Genomic DNA, 19,177 nt, shown 5'->3' on the forward strand with positions numbered 1-19,177 from the left:
AGCTATGGATATTTTTTCTTCGGCGAATCTCTTGCACATGGTGGCTGATGCTCCTGTGGCATGGTGCAAGTTCGCCTGTAGCACCTTCAATGTGCTCATTTTTGGCTATTTTCTGCCACAAGGTGCTGGAGCCTTGCGCCCCGAGGTCCCTTGTTTTTGTGGTCCTTATGACCCCCCACCGGCCGTGGTTTTGCTTGCTTTGGCACCTGTGTGTGCCGAGCTGCAGCGGTAGCCTTTTTCACGACCCTTATCGCGTTTTGTCGCTCTAACGCCGCTTTGCTTGTTGAGGGTTTCTCCACCTCTTTGGGTGCCGTTTCATCAGTATGCCCAACAGCACTACTTATGGATGTTGCGGCAGGTACTTCTTGCGCGCCCAGTGGCTCTGCTGTACCAACGCTTTCCTCTGCCTTTACCCCCGCTTTGTTGTTTTTGAGGATAAGGCGCACATGGCCGAAGCGATATGCAATTTTGCCTTTCAGCTCTGTTAGCTTACTCAGCGATTCGTCGTCAACCGTCATGACAAGGTGAAGTGAGGCATCTTCGGTCGACCTTTGGATCACTTTCCAGTGTTTGGCTGCCAGATTGTTCTGGACCCCAATGGTCGCAAGAGTTTTCTCGTTAGAGAGTTCAATACTCTGTGGGAAGAAACCCCTCACGATGAACGTTTTAGGAAAATCATTTTCCTCCACGAGCATCATTTCTAACCCACATTTCTTCTTAATAAGATCGAAATTGCTTCGCATCCATTTGGCCGTGTCATTATTGGAGCAAAGAAACAGCAACCAACCGTTCCTGTGTATTGCACCCTCAAATACTGGCTTGTTATTGTCGTCGACCTCGATCATTACGTCAATAACCGTTTCTTGAATAAGAACCAATTGTTCTTTGTTAAAAGGTGACTTAGCTAGATCAGAAGGGACAATACCCAGCCGAACAATGCTAGCCACTTGGCTAAAAGTTGGCCTTCCCACGTGCGAAGACGTTTTGGGTTTTTTGCCACCTGGCGTTTCTTTGGCTGACTCTTCCGAGCGCACTCTTTTCGCCGTGGAGGCATTTCTTGCTATTTCCAGAGCCTTCTCTCTAGAGTGACCACTTGCCATCGCTTGCTTGAAACGCCTTTTCTCAGCTGACTTCATTTTGACGAAGCCGGATGTTAGGTTCAGTTTACCAAGGTCTGAACCAATGACCGTGCATCCGGATTTTTCTGAGACAACACTATTGTTGTCTCCACACAGGGTGTCGGTATCAGAGGAGTCCATTGACTCATGACCGGATTCTAAATGTTCCGACGTTGGCCTAGGAGCCAGGAAAGGTCGGTCTTCATTAGACTGTGTGGATGTTGATGCGGGGATTTTCTTATCAGCAGCACCTGCCAAAGTAGATGCTGTTGAAGGTTGACTAGGCGCATGTCCAACAACGCTGCGCGCAGCCGAAAGAGGGTTATTCAGCCCGATGGCTGATTCGGTCGAGTTGACCGACGACGATTGCCCAGCAGCAGATTCGTCGTGTTTGGTTTTTGTTTTTTCTTGTTTTGTATCCATGTGATTCCCACGAGTGAGTGCAGAACTAAGTGCATCAATGATATCCGGCGCCATATCCGCGCCAAGTTCCGTCAAAATCAGCAAGTTGTTCGAAACTAATGAGTCGCTTAGACCCCTTGAGCTCAAATTTTGGGACTGCTGAAGCACTTGTTTCCGAAACCACCTTTTCGCAGAGAAACGAATCGTTCATAACGCTCGATTCAAGCTGTTGTGATGTGCTTTCCATGAAATGTAGTTATTCAGTGTCATCGCCTTTCACATTTCCTCGTCCTTGCAGGCGTTCAGTATTCCAGGCTATTTTTTTTTTATAAAATATCATGTTTACCAATATTTATAAGCAATATTAACACTTATACCTAGAATGTATTTCCGAATCTTATATTTGAATTCTTTAGGGGAAGAATGATCATTTAGGCCGCCTTTACTGCGAATAGCTCCAATATAACCTGATTTAGCCTCACCTACCTTCCCTTTTTGAAGTCTTCTGAACATACTTATTCATAAAGCATTACCAAGGCTTTATTTGTAATTAAAAAGTCCTCCTGAAAATGTTCGAGTCCCTTCTTGTTTGGAATAATGGATCCAGACATGAACTCGTTTATTCGACTTAAAACTCCTACTTGCTTTGCAACGGCCATTCCAAATGGTTCCTTTATTCAAAATAATATAAAGCATGAGGAGTATTTTTACTTACTTATTCCTTTAATCGAAATATGCTCGATGGTTAATTTGAAAGTTATTGAAACGTCCTATTTTGTGGTGTGCTTCAACAGATCACAAATGGTCCTTGAAGTTAAAATTTTCCACACTACCCCAGAGTCTAGAAAGTGGTTTCTTACCAACTTTAGAAGATGTGGCACATCTACAAACGAAAAATAGAAGGATGTGGGAACCTGGGTTGATCTAAAAAAAAGTATAAGAAGTCAATATTATTTACAATATGCCGAACGTATTTACCAAATATATACTGTAAAAAATAACGACGTCCAAAATAAGTTTTTAAACATATTTCATACATCCAAATTCTTCCAAAGCTTGCGATTAGTGGAGCCCATATTACACACTACAACTACGACCCGAGAGCATGCATTTTGAAGTGCCAAGATTATGAAAAAAAAATGTCTTTCGACATTTGGCAATTAAAACTATAAAATACGGGCTGTTTCCACGATTTTCGTAGTTCGCAGCCTTTCGGACGTGATCTCCTGCCTGATAATATTCATATGATTCGACGATTTTCATTTCATCGAAAGCAAGAACACAAATTTTGTCATCATCACAAAGTTCAAACTTTTGTTTTATGGAATCAATTGAAGCAGTTAGGAAACCCTCGCTTATATCACTTTTGCGAGACCAACACTGCGGTGTAGCGACGTGAGGAAGCAGAAATCCCTTTGAGCTTGTCTGTCCTAAACCGGCACGTTGTAAAATTATTAAATCATTTTTTTTTTATAAATATGTACATATGTACTTATCTGGGGTATCAAAATTCAGTTCAACGTTGGGCATTTCTTTTGCCATCGCGAAATCGGACCTAAGTTTTAATCGCTGGCATATACTGGCTGGCGTTATTTGTGCAAAGGGGTGAAAGTTTCGGCATGACTTTTGGCAACAATCTCACTGTTGTGCCTGTATGGGCAATATCCACCCGGGCAAAATGGTCCACGCTTATAACATCTTTGCATCGAAGTTGCATTCGGCATGAATTGATCCATTGTTGCCGTTTCGGTTCCTCAACAGGAACGGCAAAAAAGGGTATTTTACCCTTCTTAACTTGTTTTGAACATTTTCTTTATGAAATATTTAAGTAGAAATTTTAATTCAAATTCAAAACAGTTAACGGATAAGCACAGATGTAAGCACACAAATCCAAACAAAAAAAGTCATTTTGACGTTGTTCATATCTACTCGCATCACCTTAATAAATCCATCGTTCAGTTGTTTGAACAACGACTGATCGAACGACTGAGTGAATACGTGTGAAATCAAGGTGAATTGAATACCGAAGGTAGCATTTCGAACAAATCAATAAATGAAGGGAACTTGCATGTTTGAAAAAATTCAGTGAATGATTTGGTACTATTTTGATTTGTGGCATTTGAACTAAAAAGGCCTATAAAAAAAGAAGCGAAAGAAGAAAACACAAATGAAAATAAAGCTTCCAAATGCGTTTTCTTGTGTTCGGTAGTTGATAGTTTCTATTGCTTTCGCCTACTCTTCCTCTTCAAAAACAAGTAATTCATCTTCCTTATTGCTTGACTACACACAGCCGAATTCTGAAGGTGTAACCTTGTATTCTATCACACTTGGTTTGTACGGTTACGGTTATGACTACGGCATTGTGGTTTGTCACCGCTAATAGTATACAGTGATGCCCATAAGTTGTTTCGAGCAGTAGACTTATGTGGTTATAGTGGTTTTCCCGAGCAACGACTTTGGAACTTCAGCGTAAGGAAATTCTTGGGATTCTTCGAAAGGCGAAGTGGTATGTACTTATGTAAATTTCATACATGGTCTCGTACGTAAAGGGCACGAATTTCTGCAAAGTAGTTCGAAATTGAATGACTGGGTACACATATTTTATGGGATGGCGGCGATTACAATCTTTCACTTTTGTTTTAAATCGGAATGTGGATTTTCGGAACACGAGCTTAAAGTGTAAAGAAAATCGACAAAAAAGGTATATGAAAGCATATATTTTTTTTAATTGTGGCACTGGCCAAATGCAACACAAATCATTAATAAAATAAATTGGGACTTTTGTCAATTATGCTGTCAATAATTTTTGTCAATAACTGTAAAAATAACAAAAATATATACGAGTATAAACAAAAAATAGTCCCTTGTTATTTAAAAGTATCATTTTTGATCATATATAGGAAATAAGGATTATTTTTTATATCAAGGAAGTAGGGATAAAGCATTTATTTGAGTTTGTGTTACAATTTTTCTTCAAGTTTTCGAAATTCATACCATAGGTCATAGCCGTCGCTTGTTTTTGTTATGTCCAGCAAAAAAATAGTAAAAATAATAGCAGGTTTCTGCTACAATTTATTTTATGGTATTTAATGTTTATGGCAGATATGCCATCGGAGGTTTGTCGCTACTTGACAAAGGAGGGCGCTTTTGCAGAAAGATACAATGAGTACAGTATATTAAACATACTCTTGTTTCGCAATAAAAATGGTTTGGGGCTAGAATGCTTATACTTGTACTAAATAATTATAGGAAACCTTATAGATATGCTTCCTTGATGTCATTGCGGGACTACTGGCGGTTCAGGCTCAAACTATATATTTTAAATACGTTACTATCAAATAATTAACTTACCAATTTTAAAAGTACTATTAAAGTAATGTTAAGCACCAGAGAATGATTATTTACAAAGATCGATAACATATCCCAGAAAACCAGTCGTTCGGTTTTTAATCATTGCACAAATTTCTGTATTTAAAAAGTTCTTGAAAATATACAATGACAAACTGAAGTGAATAAAACAAATAGTAAAAAATGCATATACATATGTAAATATGTACACCTTGATCAAAAAGTTTACGGAACAACCACCATGTGACGCTCTAAGTCAACTGATTTGAGTTCTGTTGTTTTGGTTTTTTTTAGGCTGCCACATCTATGATTAATATTCCTACCAAAACTTGTATCACCATTTCTTGACATTTATAAAAATTTCGCTGCACGGGTTTTCGATTTTTTACAGTTTTAAAAATAGATTTGAGTTTGCAACAACGAGTTTGTAATAAATTTTGCGTTAAAAAGTGGGTTAATGGGACGAAAACGTTTTAGATGTTGGGATCCCGTTTCGGTACTGGTACTCTAAAGAGAACAGTCGTTGCCGAGTGGCACACACGATTCAGAAGAGATCGTGAGTTCATCGAGGATGACGAACGTAGTGGAAGACCGTCAGAAAGAAAGGTTGATCGTTAGCCGCAAATTGACCATCAGAGAGCTGGCAGCAGACTCGAACATTACTCATGGATCTGTTCCGGACATTTGAGTTAATGATTTGGGTTTCTGCTGTGTTGCTGCCAAGTTGGTCCAAAATAACCTGAATTTGATGCGAAAACGGGATCGCGTTGATGCATCATAAGTAGGACTCAATCCAGACATCAGGCGAGTGAGTGAAGAGCTCTGAAGGAACCAAGACCAAAAAAAACACATTGTTTTCTTTCAAAAAAGAAAGTTATACTCACTGTTCTTAGGCCGAGGGTCAGACAATTAATAAACACTATTAGTTGGCGTTATGAGACGTTTACGTAACATAATTCGCTAAAACTTAATCTCGATGTCAGCAGTTTGCCTTCATAGATACATATGTATCTACCTATGTATATCCAGTGTCGAGGAAATGATTACGAAGCAGTTTAAGTAAATGCGGAACGTCCGTAAGCACAAATATTTTGCCATGCATTGCTGGATTTGAAAACCATGTTTGCCTTAATATATGGTTATAAAACGATATGGTAATATTTCAAAACACGTTTGCATACCACACAATTCTTTCAACTCCTTCCACAAGAACTGATTTCCTGCTCCCACATCTAAAACAATACCAACCACTGTAAATCCGGATTCCTGAATCTAGATGATCAGGTTGTCCAAAATTGCTTTCGTCATTTTGCAGTCGTACGCACAGAACAGCGAATGCTTCCATGAGGATTTTAGTCCACGTACGGTTGCAAATTACACGTAGTTGCAAGGATTGCGAATAGTGTCGGTTGAGTGGTCGTATTCGTAATTGGATTGCACTTTAGTTTCGTCATATTATGCAGAGTCTATCTGCAACGGGTAAGTCACCCGCGGCTCCCATGTCATTCAAGGAGAAATTCAAAACCCCATCTTTTGCAACCATTTACAAATCGTAATTCGGATGGATTCGTAAGGGAAAGGAAAACCACTTTTACATACATAAATGGACATAGATCCTTGACCCAGCTGCGTGAACAGCAATAGCAGAAGAAATTTCTTGCCATGGCCAATATTTGTCCCTCCGTAAAATATGATGATATACAATATTTGATTTGAGTTTTTCTAATATAATTCGTTAAGTCGCGTTCTCAATGCCTCAATTTTGGTTTCAAGATCTGCCACACAACAATCTTCATACGACCTAAAGCAAAGGATTAGCTACAAGAAGTTCTTATTATTTCATTGATAAATACTCGGTTTGTGTTGAGGCATCGGATATTTGGATGGAATGGAAGAGATAGAGTTTCACCAGCTATCGGTAAGGCATCTACAGATAACCTCACTCTCTTGGATCCGAACCACATACATCTACATATATGTATCTACGGCGAATGAAAAATGCAAGGAGCAAACTTTTGAAGAAGGGTTTATATTTACACCGCACGACTCAGACCATATTTTTCTTTTTATTTCGTTCATTGGGACATGGAATATCTTGATGGCTTCTTGGATCCATGTTTTGTGGCACAAGGCGCAATTTGCTTTTGACATAATATATATGTATATATATATAATTGGCGCGTCCACGCTTTCTGGGTGTTTGGCCGAGCTCCTCCTACTATTTGTGGCGTACATTTTGATGTCGTTCCACTAATAGAGGGACCTACAGTTTTAAGATTACTCCGAACGGCAGATATTTTTTATGAGGAGCTTTTTCATGGCAGAAATACACTCGGAGGTTTGATATTGGCTGCCGAGGGACGACCGCTATTAGAAAAAGTTCTCTTCATTTTGGTGTTTCACCGAGATTCGAACCTACGTTCTTTTTGAATTCAGATTGGTAGTCACGCACGAACCTATTCGGCTACGGCGACCGCCACTGTTATTTAAATCTTTTATAATAAATTAAACTATTTAACAACAAAATTTTAGTTTTCGATATGAAGTTATGCCAGTGCGAGGAATTTGGTAAAAAAAATTAGTTAGCATCGCTGTTGCTGTCTAAACAACGACTGATTGGTCGAGTGTGTGAATAAGAGTTAATTTGATGCAAATTTTTATTTTTTTTTAGACATTAAACTTTCTTTATTTTTTTGTAACGAAATAAAAAAGTACTCTTACTAACTCTAACTTATTTCATAACAAACATTTCCCGTGTTTTCGATTCATAATTGGCTCACTGAAGGCGAATATATTTAAAAAACCTAGTAGCACTACCGTTTTAAAGCTCAAAAAACCTACATTCTAAGATATTCTTGAATACTGAGTGACAAAGTTTCTTCCTGTTTTTTTAGGTTGCCTGGATGCATTTTGAGCAATCTGCCATATTAACCGTGCACAATCATGTGATTACACGTAATCCGCGAATCAGTGTTACACACGACAAACACGACCGCCATCGCACCTGGTATTTGCATATAAATAACGTACACGAAGAGGATAAGGGACGTTACATGTGCCAGATAAACACCGTGACGGCGAAGACACAATTTGGCTACCTAAATGTTGTTGGTGAGTATCCAATAATCGCATCTATTTTTAATTTTTTTCTCGTAATTGATACTTTAGTCGTGAACCGTTATAGTTGCTGGAACCGTGAAGTTTTTAGTTAGACGAAAAGAAGAGCAGTTATCATTGAATGTACGAATTGAAATAGGAAACCAGAGCTAATAAAACTTATGTATATTAGCTACATTCCAGCGGTTTTCGGACAAAACCTGTGGAACTGCAAATATGAGGGAGCAACCGGGGAAAAGTGCTGCAACGAAAAAAAGAAACGATTTTTACTGCAAGTACATAAACATTAAATATGTAGTTTGTTTGAAGTAACTACAAAATTAATATCGAATAAATTTTCTAAGAATTTCAAATGAAAAACTTAACTAACTATACTAAACACAAACGAAAGCGATAGAATTTTCCTTCTTCATTAAAGCGATTTTAATGCAATTAATAACAAGCGGGAGATATAAGGGGTATATGGGACAGACATTTTTAGAGATCTTAGGGCATATTTCAGAAACATATTTTGTACCCAGTCTATTCTTGTGATAGCAAATTGGTAAGGTCACCAACCTAGATCGAACAAACGCGGTAAACAGTAATTTCATTGTCTGAGAAGTTTGCACTCTTACGTCTAACAAAGCTAAAGACCGAATATGATTTTGAGATAATATAATTGATATGACTTTTTGAAGTGAAACTTCTTAGACGTCGATGGACGAGCGAGTATGGAGAGTAAAATTTCAAGGCCATGAAACGTTTTGGCCATTTTCGTCCAGCGAGAGAGAAAAAAGATATAACGTAGAGAAAAAGGAGAGAGAGAGCTATACCATACCTATATACACATATCTTAGATACACTTTAAGATATGTTTCCTGAGTTTTTCCTTGTGGTTGCTAATTTCTACTGAGAAATAGCACTGCCTACTTTTTGGCGCTTGTTTGTTGGTGCAAACTTGTAAGAAATATATTTTTGGTGCCTACTTTTTGGCGTTATATTTCCTTGGTGCCTACTGTTTGGGGCGTTTTTTGGTCCCATTTGCGTGTTTATTAATGCAACTGGGTTTTTTATTTGCTTTACCTAGTAATTTTATTCACTAATAGTAAAAAAATGACAAAAAGTCAGCTATCAAACTTCTTGAGCACTGCGTAATAGCACTGACCGACTGGCATAGCAATGAGCCGTGTTTGCATATTTTTGAACTGTGGCAACTCGTGAAAGATTCCCGTCGGGTGGTTTGACAGTCACATACATACATAGGTACATATGTTAGTAAAGAGTTATTAACACTTTTTGTAAACTTATCGTAAAAGCTACAGCTAATACAGGGTGGGTCATATAGCGTTTGCTTTTTGAACCACCTATTTTTTTGAGAATGGTAACACAAATGACATGTCAAATGTGTTCATAGTTTACTTAAAGGTTCGACATTTACGAAATAGGACGCTATACGCTTGAACAAAATTGGGAAATATTGAAAACCTATTTCCAAAGTGGTGAGTCTCCTTCTTATTTTCTGATTTTCACATCGGTGGCTACGTCAACAAGCAAAATTTTCCTATTTGGGGCTCAGAAAATCCACACCTTACTGTAGAGAAGCAAATGCATCCACAACGAGTCACTGTTTGGTGCGGTTTTTGGTCTGGCGGCATCATCGGGCCATTTTTTTCGAAAATGAGCGAGGAGCAGCGGTTACAGTAAATGGCGAGCGTTACCATGACATGCTCAACAAGTTGTTTCCAAAAATTGAAGAGGATGACATGGACGACATTTGGTTTCAACAGGATGGTGAAACATGTCACACTGCCAAAGTTACACTCGAACTTTTGGCTACCGTTTTTGAAAACCGAATAATCAGCCAAAATTCCGATATCAATTGGCCGCCTCGGAGCGGTGATTTAAGCCCGTTGGACTATTTTTTGTGGGGAGCCGTTAAGGACAAATGCTATGCGAACCATCCAGAGACGATTGATGCTTTAAAACACGAAATCGAAGTAGCCATTCATGAAATTGGAGCCCAAACAATCGAAAATGTGCTTAAAAATTGGGTTGATCGAATGGCCTACTGTAAAGCCAGTCGTGGCAGTCATTTGGACGATATTATTTTTCATTCATATATGACAATGTTCAATCTTCAAAATAAAAAAAAAAGTTTGAAAAAATATTGATAAGTTTTTTTTTTATAGCCGATTCAAAAAGCAAATTTTACATGGCCCACCCTATACTTAGTACTATTTTTTTGTATATTATACTATAATAGAATATTCTTTTTTATCCACTTGGCTGCCAGCTAGCGAATCCGAACAAATGTTTATGTATACTTTTTCGGGTCTAGATATGAAAGAAACATTTTTTGCCACCACGTAATTCCAAATCAAAAAGGCTTTATCTATTTTGTAATTTGTAAAAAATAGTTTGTCGCTAGAGAGACTGTTATTTGTTTATCAATGCTAGTATTTCCACAATCATTGCGCGATGGACATAATGCGCTGAAACATTTACACAGTTTTCTCACTCCCCTGTTACGAACTTTGGATAGCGTTCACTTCTTTGATTATTTTGTCGGCCAAAAACCTCTCTAAACTATCCCTGATCTAGTACATCTGCTATAATAATTTACGTATAGTATATTTGATCACAACGTATATTTTAAAAAACTAAATATTTTATCCCATGAAAATGATTAACTTGTAATTTAAATGAATTTATTTTTTAAACAGTGCCGCCCAATGTAGATGACTCCCTCAGCTCCAGCGACGTTATTGTACGTGAAGGTTCAAATATTTCGTTACGTTGTCGCGCTACTGGTAGCCCACGGCCGATCATCAAATGGAAACGGGATGACAATTCAAGGATCACAATCAATAAAAATCACATAGGTTAGTTTGGGTGAGTTCGTAAATGCAGTATTTTGTGCAATATTGCAGAACCGACTATTCAGTCATAGCGCAAATTTATCTTGCATTAAAGAACGCAATTAAAGATGGAATTGGTTTAATAATAAAATAATATATCAGTGAAATATTGCAGACAAATATATACAATATATTACATTGAAATACATACGGAAGCTCTCACAACGTGTCAGCTGACCAGTCGTGGTAAAGTGCACTAAGTGGCGCCGCAGCTGAGTAGGTGGATTCGGCAGTGCCCGAATGCGAAATCCGCGGTGGGCATGGAACACGAAAATGGTAGGAAATTCTTTTGTAAAACGGTCACCCCTCTGCAGGCGGCAGTAGTAATGGTTAATATTACTAACTACTTGTTTAGTGGATCAAAACCAATATACCATTCTCACTATTTTATTAGTGTTAGCGAAAAAAGTTTTAAGCTCCAGCTTAGTGATAGTGGAAGTACAAAATTTCCCCCAAAATTTTTGTAATGTTTCAAAAAAATGCTTCATTAAAAACTTGAGCAGTGAATAAAAATATTTTTCAACTAAATAAATTTACACTAATGACTCATTCTTTTCTTCAAATTTTTGTTTGAATTCTAGACAAGCCCACTTGGATTACATGTACTGCTGTCTTAGAAATACATACATATGTATGTAATCAGCTGACTGGATGCATTTTTCAATATCAATACAGTAATTAAAGCCCTAGTTTAGCTCCATGATTCAAAAGCCATCCCGGTAAAGCTAAAGCTCATGTTAGCAAAGCCAGTTCTTATGAGAACAAATTATGTAAATTAGTTTTCGATTTGTTATTGTATTTGAAATGTACGTAAATGTATTGGAATTGGTCTTTGTATTTTATTCGCTTTAATATTTTGCCTGTTTGAATTGGTATTTTGATTATATTTCAAACATATTACAATTATGGTATAAGTTCCTGATATTTTTTATTTACAGCTCTAATCTGTATCAGTAGCAGATGTTTGTTACGGATAAATACATATATGTACGAAACAATTTTGATTTTTCAGTTTCAAACCCTTTTCCACCAATACAGAAATGAGCTGGACACCGAGAGGGGCTGAAAAGATTTATACTATCTTTTTTTTTTTGTTAGGACAACTAGCAAGTACAGAACTCAGACACAATTAAGTTCCACTGCACTCGGATTCCCTTTTAATTTTCTTTAAATCTACCTGACCTCCGAAGACATCTGAGTAGATCTTGTGCTGTCAAGGAGCCAAGGTGGTCGCTTTTTAACACATCAGTGCCAAAGACTTCAAATCTGATTCGAGCTAAAGCGGGGCAGACGCACATGAAGTGGTCCGCCGACTCATCCTCCTCTTCACCAGCTGGGCAAACTACACTGTCTGATATGTCTACTTTTTCCATGTGCTTCGCTCACAGAAAGTGGCCCATCATCGGTCCAACCAGCTGTCTGCAATCCCTTCTGCTTAATGATAGGAGGGTTTGCGACAGTCGGTCGGACATGACAGGTAATATCAGTTTAGTCCATCTGCAGCTTCTCTCAGCCTGCAAAACTCACTTGTTGGTTGTAGTAACCTTTGATGGCTGCAGAAGGGAGTGGCAGAACGGACTCCGGGCCACAGATGTTGGCCTCAGAGCCCATTCTAGCTAAGAAGTCAGGGGTATCGTTACCCACGATACCCACGTGTTCCGGGATCCATGTTAGCATCAGGCTATTATGTCTACCGACATAGTTCAGCCTGGATTTACAGGACTCTACTACCCCTAAAGTGGTTGGGGGGCTCTCTAAGGCCATAAGCGCAGCTTGGCTGTCGCTGCAGACATATATAGATCTCCCTCTCCATCTGTTTTCCACAACAAAGTTCAACGCTTCTTTAACAGCATACACCAAGAGCAAAGTGCAGTTTTGTCCCGCTGGATTCCACGTAGACCCCAGAGCTGGAGCCGTGCTCGATCTTAGAGCCATCCGTGAAAATGCGAAAACAGTGTTTGCCGGGCTCATTTTCAGAGTTTGGCCACAATTGAGCCTCTGGCAGCACCACACTGTATCTCTTTTCAAGTACGACTTCTGATGGCATGGAGTCAAGGGGCATGGAAAGTATCATTGGATCGAAGTCCATGCCTTCTCTGTTTTGCCGGGCAGGGGTCGTACCAGTTCCCATTGTGTTTCAGTCTGCAGATGGACTTCAAGGCTTCTCCTTGGATGAAAGCATCAAATGGTGCTAGACCAACCAGAGCATCTAATGGCGGCCCTGAAGTAGTTCCACTATCACTATTGCCTTTTTATTTGCATTTTTTTACACTCATTAACACACTACCGAAAATGAGGAAAGAAGTTTCCATTACCAGTATACTGAAAAAGTAATAGTGGCAAAGTATTCTAGCACTCTATATGTATGTAAATAAGTAAAATCGCTTAGTGTGAAAATTTCACTAATTAATAAAAATACATATGTACATATGTAGTATGTGATTTGATCCTTGTTGGGTGTTTGATCGAGCCTCTTTTATTTGTAATGTGACAATTATAATGATGTTAAAATGATTAATAAATAGTGAGGTTGAAAATTTAGTGCGCTACCCCCATGTCTGTAACTGACACGATCCATCTTATAATAAAACCATGTAAATGATAACCTATCAACACCGCAACCGTAAACACTGGAATCTCAAAGTTCAGGTTTTTAACCCAGAACCGTGTCAGCTGATTGCTCTTTTTTAAATTAAGTTGCCTGTTCATACTTTCTGAAAACCTTATAAACAAAAATCATTTACCATAGTTCATTTGATTTATAATCTTAAAATTTTAGGACAGATTGCCCAGTTTGACTAATTTGTTTATAGTATTTATGGCTACAAGGACAAGGTTTGTATGTAAAAAATGTCACGCAAAGTGGCGCTGGTGTCGAGTTTCTATTACAAAACTTATTTCATATTCCAAATAAATATTGGTAACGTGAACAGAAAACTATTGCAAAATACTTAGACGCTAGGTAAAGCCAGAATCGTGATGAGAAATACTTTTGCAAGGTACTTAGCAATGTACTTACTAAAAACATTTTTTTGTAAAACTTTTGTAAAATATTTATCCATTTACTAAAAATCGGATTTATAACACAATACTGCTTTCGTCCGAAAAGTGCTTTTCCAAAATTTCAAACATAAATTTGGCATTTCCTCTAAATATTGTGCTTCACATACACATAATGCAAAGCTCTAAACATTTGTTTTGCTGTGACGTTTAACATTGAATATCAAAAATTTTGTGAATTGAATTCAAAGTGATAATTAATTGTGTTACTGGTGATTGAGAAAATAAAATCGGATGAAATTTACATCATTAATTGTGCGGAAATCGCTGATTACAAAACAAATCCAGAAGCATATGATTTAAGGACCGCGTGGCAATTACAACCGGGAATCGCTGGTTGTAGTGGGAAACAAATATTCCAGATGCTATCCTTGTGCTTTGTTGGGTGACACAATTACAGGTAATGATGGTTATCCCCCTGTATCCTCGTCGCTCTGTAGAGAATAAAGGCAGAATAATAACCTTAAAAGGTAAAAGTCAGATGGTTGTAGTTAATAAAATTGACAATTAGCAGTGCTATCAGCTGGATTTCAATCGAAAAAAAAACAGTGTAGGTAATTTTTAGTTTTATTCTTTATTTTGTTTAATTTGTCCATATTCCAGCTTGCAAAGAGTATAATTAAGTTTGTTAAAAAAAATAATGTTTTCTTTAAATTAATAGGAATGTGTGAAATTAAAAGTTTCAGCTGAATTTTTAATACTTTGTCGAATGACCATTGTTGGATAATACAGCTGCGCACCTCCTCGGCATAGAACCACCAAACGCTAGCATTTCTTAAGAGGAATGGCTTTTCACGCTTTCTTCACAACACTTCACAGCTGCTTCGTATTTGACGGATTTGTTTCCCCTACTGCTTCCTTGACCTCTGCCCAAAGATTCTCAAAGGGGTTAAGATCAGGGGACTGAGCCAACCAGTCCATGACCTCAACTCCATTTGAAACAAACAAATTGTTTGCCAACTTGCTGGTATGTTTAGAGTCGTTGTCTTGTTGATAAACCCATTTCAGTGACATCTTCCATTCTGCGTGTAGTAGCATAGTCGACTCCATTATTTCTACGTACAATTTGGCATCCATGTTCTCTTCGATCCAATATAGCGGATCTGTGCCTTAGTAAGTGACGCATCCCCACACATTGATTTTGCCACCACCATGTTTGATCGTTCGAGAAACATATCTGGGATCAACAGAAGCATTTTCTGACCTTCATATATACTCTCGCCGTGCTCTCGAACCAAATAAAACAATTTTTATTTTATCGACCCTAAAATAGTGCGCCGTTTTTCGACCGGCCAGTACAGGTGCCCGTTGGCAAATTTAATTGTAGCTTGTACATGGCGGGGTTGCCGACACCCTTCTTGGGCTTCTGCCGAAAACTTTAGCTGCGATCAACTTCTTTTTAATTGTTGACGAGTTAACATTAAGGCTTCACTCATCCTTAATTTTTTTTTTTTTTTTTTAGGTATAAAAAAACTTCTCTCGAACTAAAGCCACAACTTTCCTTAACTCTGCCCGCGAAATAGCTTCCTCTCGATGTCTTCTTTCGGATTTGGTGTCCATTTTTTGGCAGTCGCTATTATTTTGGCTGAACATCCGAGCAAATCCTCGATAAATTTGTAAGGTTTGCCTTCCGCCAATAACTTTTTAATGAGTTCTCGATTTTCTTTCGAACAGTGTTTAGCTCGTCGCATTTTTGCAAATTATTGTATCAAAAATTATGAATTTATATAAATACACACAGTGATATAAATACAGTTGAATGTGTGAACGTACATTGCAAAAGGAAGTGACAGTATTTAGAAATCCTAATATTAATGTCAGAGATGTAACCACAATATCAGATGGGGTGATATGTCCGTAGCAATGAGGCGGTTAAGAAAATCTTTTCATTTCCTATACGGGAGCGGTATCCCTCTGTGCTCCATTTAGCTGCGCACCTTTAAAACGGACAACGAGTATATTTCACAGTAGCAAACGCAGCGCAAAGAGCTGAGCAACCACCAGCGATAACGCTGGCAAGCTTCCTCGCGAGATGCGCAAGTGATTAATTTCCAATAACATTGTTTTACTCAGAGATGGTGAGATACATATTTCTCAAGAAAGGCATCATTACAAATACAAACACTGCCTATTATTGGATGCGGAAATGTGTATTCAACCGATGCATTGGGACGCATTTACACTTCTCCTCGATGCTCGGGGCAGAGACTGATAAAGTGTTCCTAAGTTCATTGATTCGTTGATTAATTGATTCGGGTCATCCTCTGTCGCACCATTCCTAGAACTTGCAAACGGCATATGAACTGCCCTCACCATTTCCAAAATAATCAATTAGGACAAGTGTACGATGTTATACAAACGATCGACGAATGTTGAAAAATTTGCGTAATAATCAGATCCTCTTTGGAGATACGATGATATAGTCAAACACTGCCAGTCATTTTAAGATCAACCCCAAATATGTTAGTTGAGTTACAAAATGACCAAATGGCGAACGTATTTTCTAAGTGAACCGACAATTCCAACTGATTTGGCATTACAATAATAATAAATCGCAAGGCCAATTAGAAGTGTATTGAGTAATCCTAGAGATGTCCTGTTTTGCCCATTGTCAGTTATACGTGGCGTGCCGCTTTTTGTTTTCTCTTCGGACGGAAAGACAAAAAGTATAGTTTATCACCAAGTGTTACGCTGATCGTACTAGAAACAACAATAAATATTTTTAAAACTATATTTTAATTAATTATTTATTTATATTGGCGGAATTCGGAATTCACAGAGAGAACGTAGGTTCGAATCTCGGTGAAACACCAAAATGAAGAAAAACATTTTTCTAATAGCGGTCGCCCCTCGGCAGGCAATGGCAAACCTCCGAGTGTATTTCTGCCATGAAAGAGCTCCTCATAAAAAGTATCTGCCGTTCGGAGTCGGCTTGAAACTGTAGGTCCCTCCATCCATTTGTGGAACAACATCAAGACGCACGCCACAAATAGGAAGAGGAGGAAAGCGTTTTGTCAAACGGTCATATGGATGCGGTCGATCGGGTGAAAAAGAAGAGGAAAGACAAATCATCGCGACAAGTTGCCGCATGTGTCCATTTCTGTATACGAGCAAAGACAGCGTTGGTCGCGTGTACAACTCATCATAATATCTTTTCTCATACGAGTCCTTCACAAAAATGAGTCACACAACATGTTTTCGAGATTGTGGCTATGTTATTGCTTACTCAGTGTTATCATATGCCTTCTGAGCTAACAAATGTGCTTGATGAGATATCCATCTAATCTAACCGCTTTCCATCATAACAACTCGGACGAGGCTATCACTGCCTGGATGGACGGAGGTGATGCGCCATTGAGCAGGCGGCAAATGAACGTGCCCATTTACTACATGACTACAAAGATATCAAATACGTCTAAAATGTTTATATGTACATACAGTGATGAAAAGATGACACAAGATTAGAAAAAAACCAAGTTGCCGGCGCTGTTATACTCAAAAAGCTCAGAATGGAGGCTTGGAACAGCATAACGTCTAAAGGGCTGACGAATTTAGTTGCCTCGATACCATGTCGACTTCAAGCAGTTATTGATGCTAACGGTGAACCCACTAAATACCAAAAAGCAACCATATCTAGGATCAAGTAAAGTCACACTAAACTAACTTATTTAATGACCATCTGACCAATGACCAACGACATCACTTCTCCAGCGAGTGGCATAAAGTACGGAGGCCAGATTCCTAGAGCGTATCTAACATAACTGCCAACAGAGGAGAAAATAATAAAAAAAAATAAAATCCGTACTTTCTTCTTTGTAGTATTTATTAAAATAAACTTTTATCTTTAGTTTTTTAACTTATATTTGAACTCCTAGTTCTGACACTGGACACCCTGTATTTCGATTACAAATGATTTTAAGTTTTTAAATTGAACTACATATTCAAATATACGTGTAAGATATTCTTACCACAGGGTATATATACAATATTTTATATAATATTTTTTAAAACTTACTAAATTATTGTGTTTTTATTCTTTCATGGTATTATGACATCGTTGCAGTGAATGAGTGGGAAGGTGACACGTTAGAGATAACACGCATCTCACGGCTTGATATGGGTGCCTACCTGTGTATAGCATCAAATGGTGTACCACCAACTGTGTCAAAGCGGATCAAAGTTAGCGTTGACTGTAAGTAAATGCGACGTACATAAATAAGTTTGTAACATATTGCATATTGTTGAAATTTATGGAGAAATGATTTTTTTTACAAATAGTATTATGCCTAAGATATTTAACCCTTTGTTCGCGACTACGAGTAATAAGAAATTTTTGTAATTGCCTTTAAATAAATGTATCTTAATATTTGGGTTGGCAGCACTATATGTCGGTTGTCAACTACACAATCTTTCTAATTCCTTTTTTTTATCTATTCGAGCAAATTACGCGTGCTTTTTATTCATCCGAATTGATGGCTTTATTTTCCCGCATATTTCCTGCAAACACTTTAAAACATTCACCATTTGGTTTTTCGAGCCGGATACCGCAATATTTTAATAGCATACAGTCCACGCTGCGTTATTTAAAATAACATTCGCGGCACGCGTAAAATATCGTCATTTGAAGTGCGCGATTCTGCATTAAACGCTATAAGACGCTATTTAAAAACAAGCAAAGCCGACGAACTTTTAGCGGACGTAGAAGTTATTTCTACGAATATGGAATTATTTGAGGAACATTGCGCCGCCTTTGTGCAGCTCAACCAGAAGTTGAATTGTCTTGTGGTGATGAAAACGCCAAGACGAATTTCAAACGCCTTACCGCGTCACCTAAGGTGCCTTTTCCTCAAGTCACTCTAACTACGCGTGCACTCGTGCCGCTTCCAAAGCTGCAGTTACCTTCACTCCATGGCGCATTTCTGTCGCTCGTCAATGTCAATGCAGTTCTGTCGGACGGATAGAAGCTACAATATCTTCGTAACTGTTTAAAAGGCGAAGCGTTGGAATTGGTAAGTAGCAGTGAGTAACAGCAATTACAGTGAAGCCTGGGACTTGTTAACCACAAGTCATAAGGTCATGCTAGTTCTAACGGAAAGCCATATCAAAGCGCTATCTTCAATCGAGAAATCAACGAAGGTCTCCGAAAGGGCAGCACGTTTGAGCGCTACGGGCACTCGGTCGGCTAGTTGAGTACTGAGATGACTGGCTTATCCACCGAACTAAGCTACGAAA

At 38.3% G+C, this 19,177-nt stretch overlaps 1 protein-coding gene across 1 annotated transcript in view; it reads left to right on the plus strand.

Moving 5' to 3' along the window:
- LOC128864122 (neurotrimin) overlaps positions 1-19,177 on the plus strand; it is a 144,871-nt gene that overhangs the window by 96,586 nt on the left and 29,108 nt on the right. Inside the window, exons 4-6 of the mRNA XM_054103638.1 lie at positions 7,763-7,979; positions 10,691-10,849; positions 18,009-18,137. Of these exons, the coding sequence (XP_053959613.1) occupies positions 7,763-7,979; positions 10,691-10,849; positions 18,009-18,137 (505 nt within the window). The remainder of the gene's footprint in view (positions 1-7,762; positions 7,980-10,690; positions 10,850-18,008; positions 18,138-19,177) is intronic.

Source organism: Anastrepha ludens, chromosome 5 (assembly GCF_028408465.1).
Source record: "Anastrepha ludens isolate Willacy chromosome 5, idAnaLude1.1, whole genome shotgun sequence".
Lineage (NCBI taxonomy): Eukaryota > Metazoa > Arthropoda > Insecta > Diptera > Tephritidae > Anastrepha > Anastrepha ludens.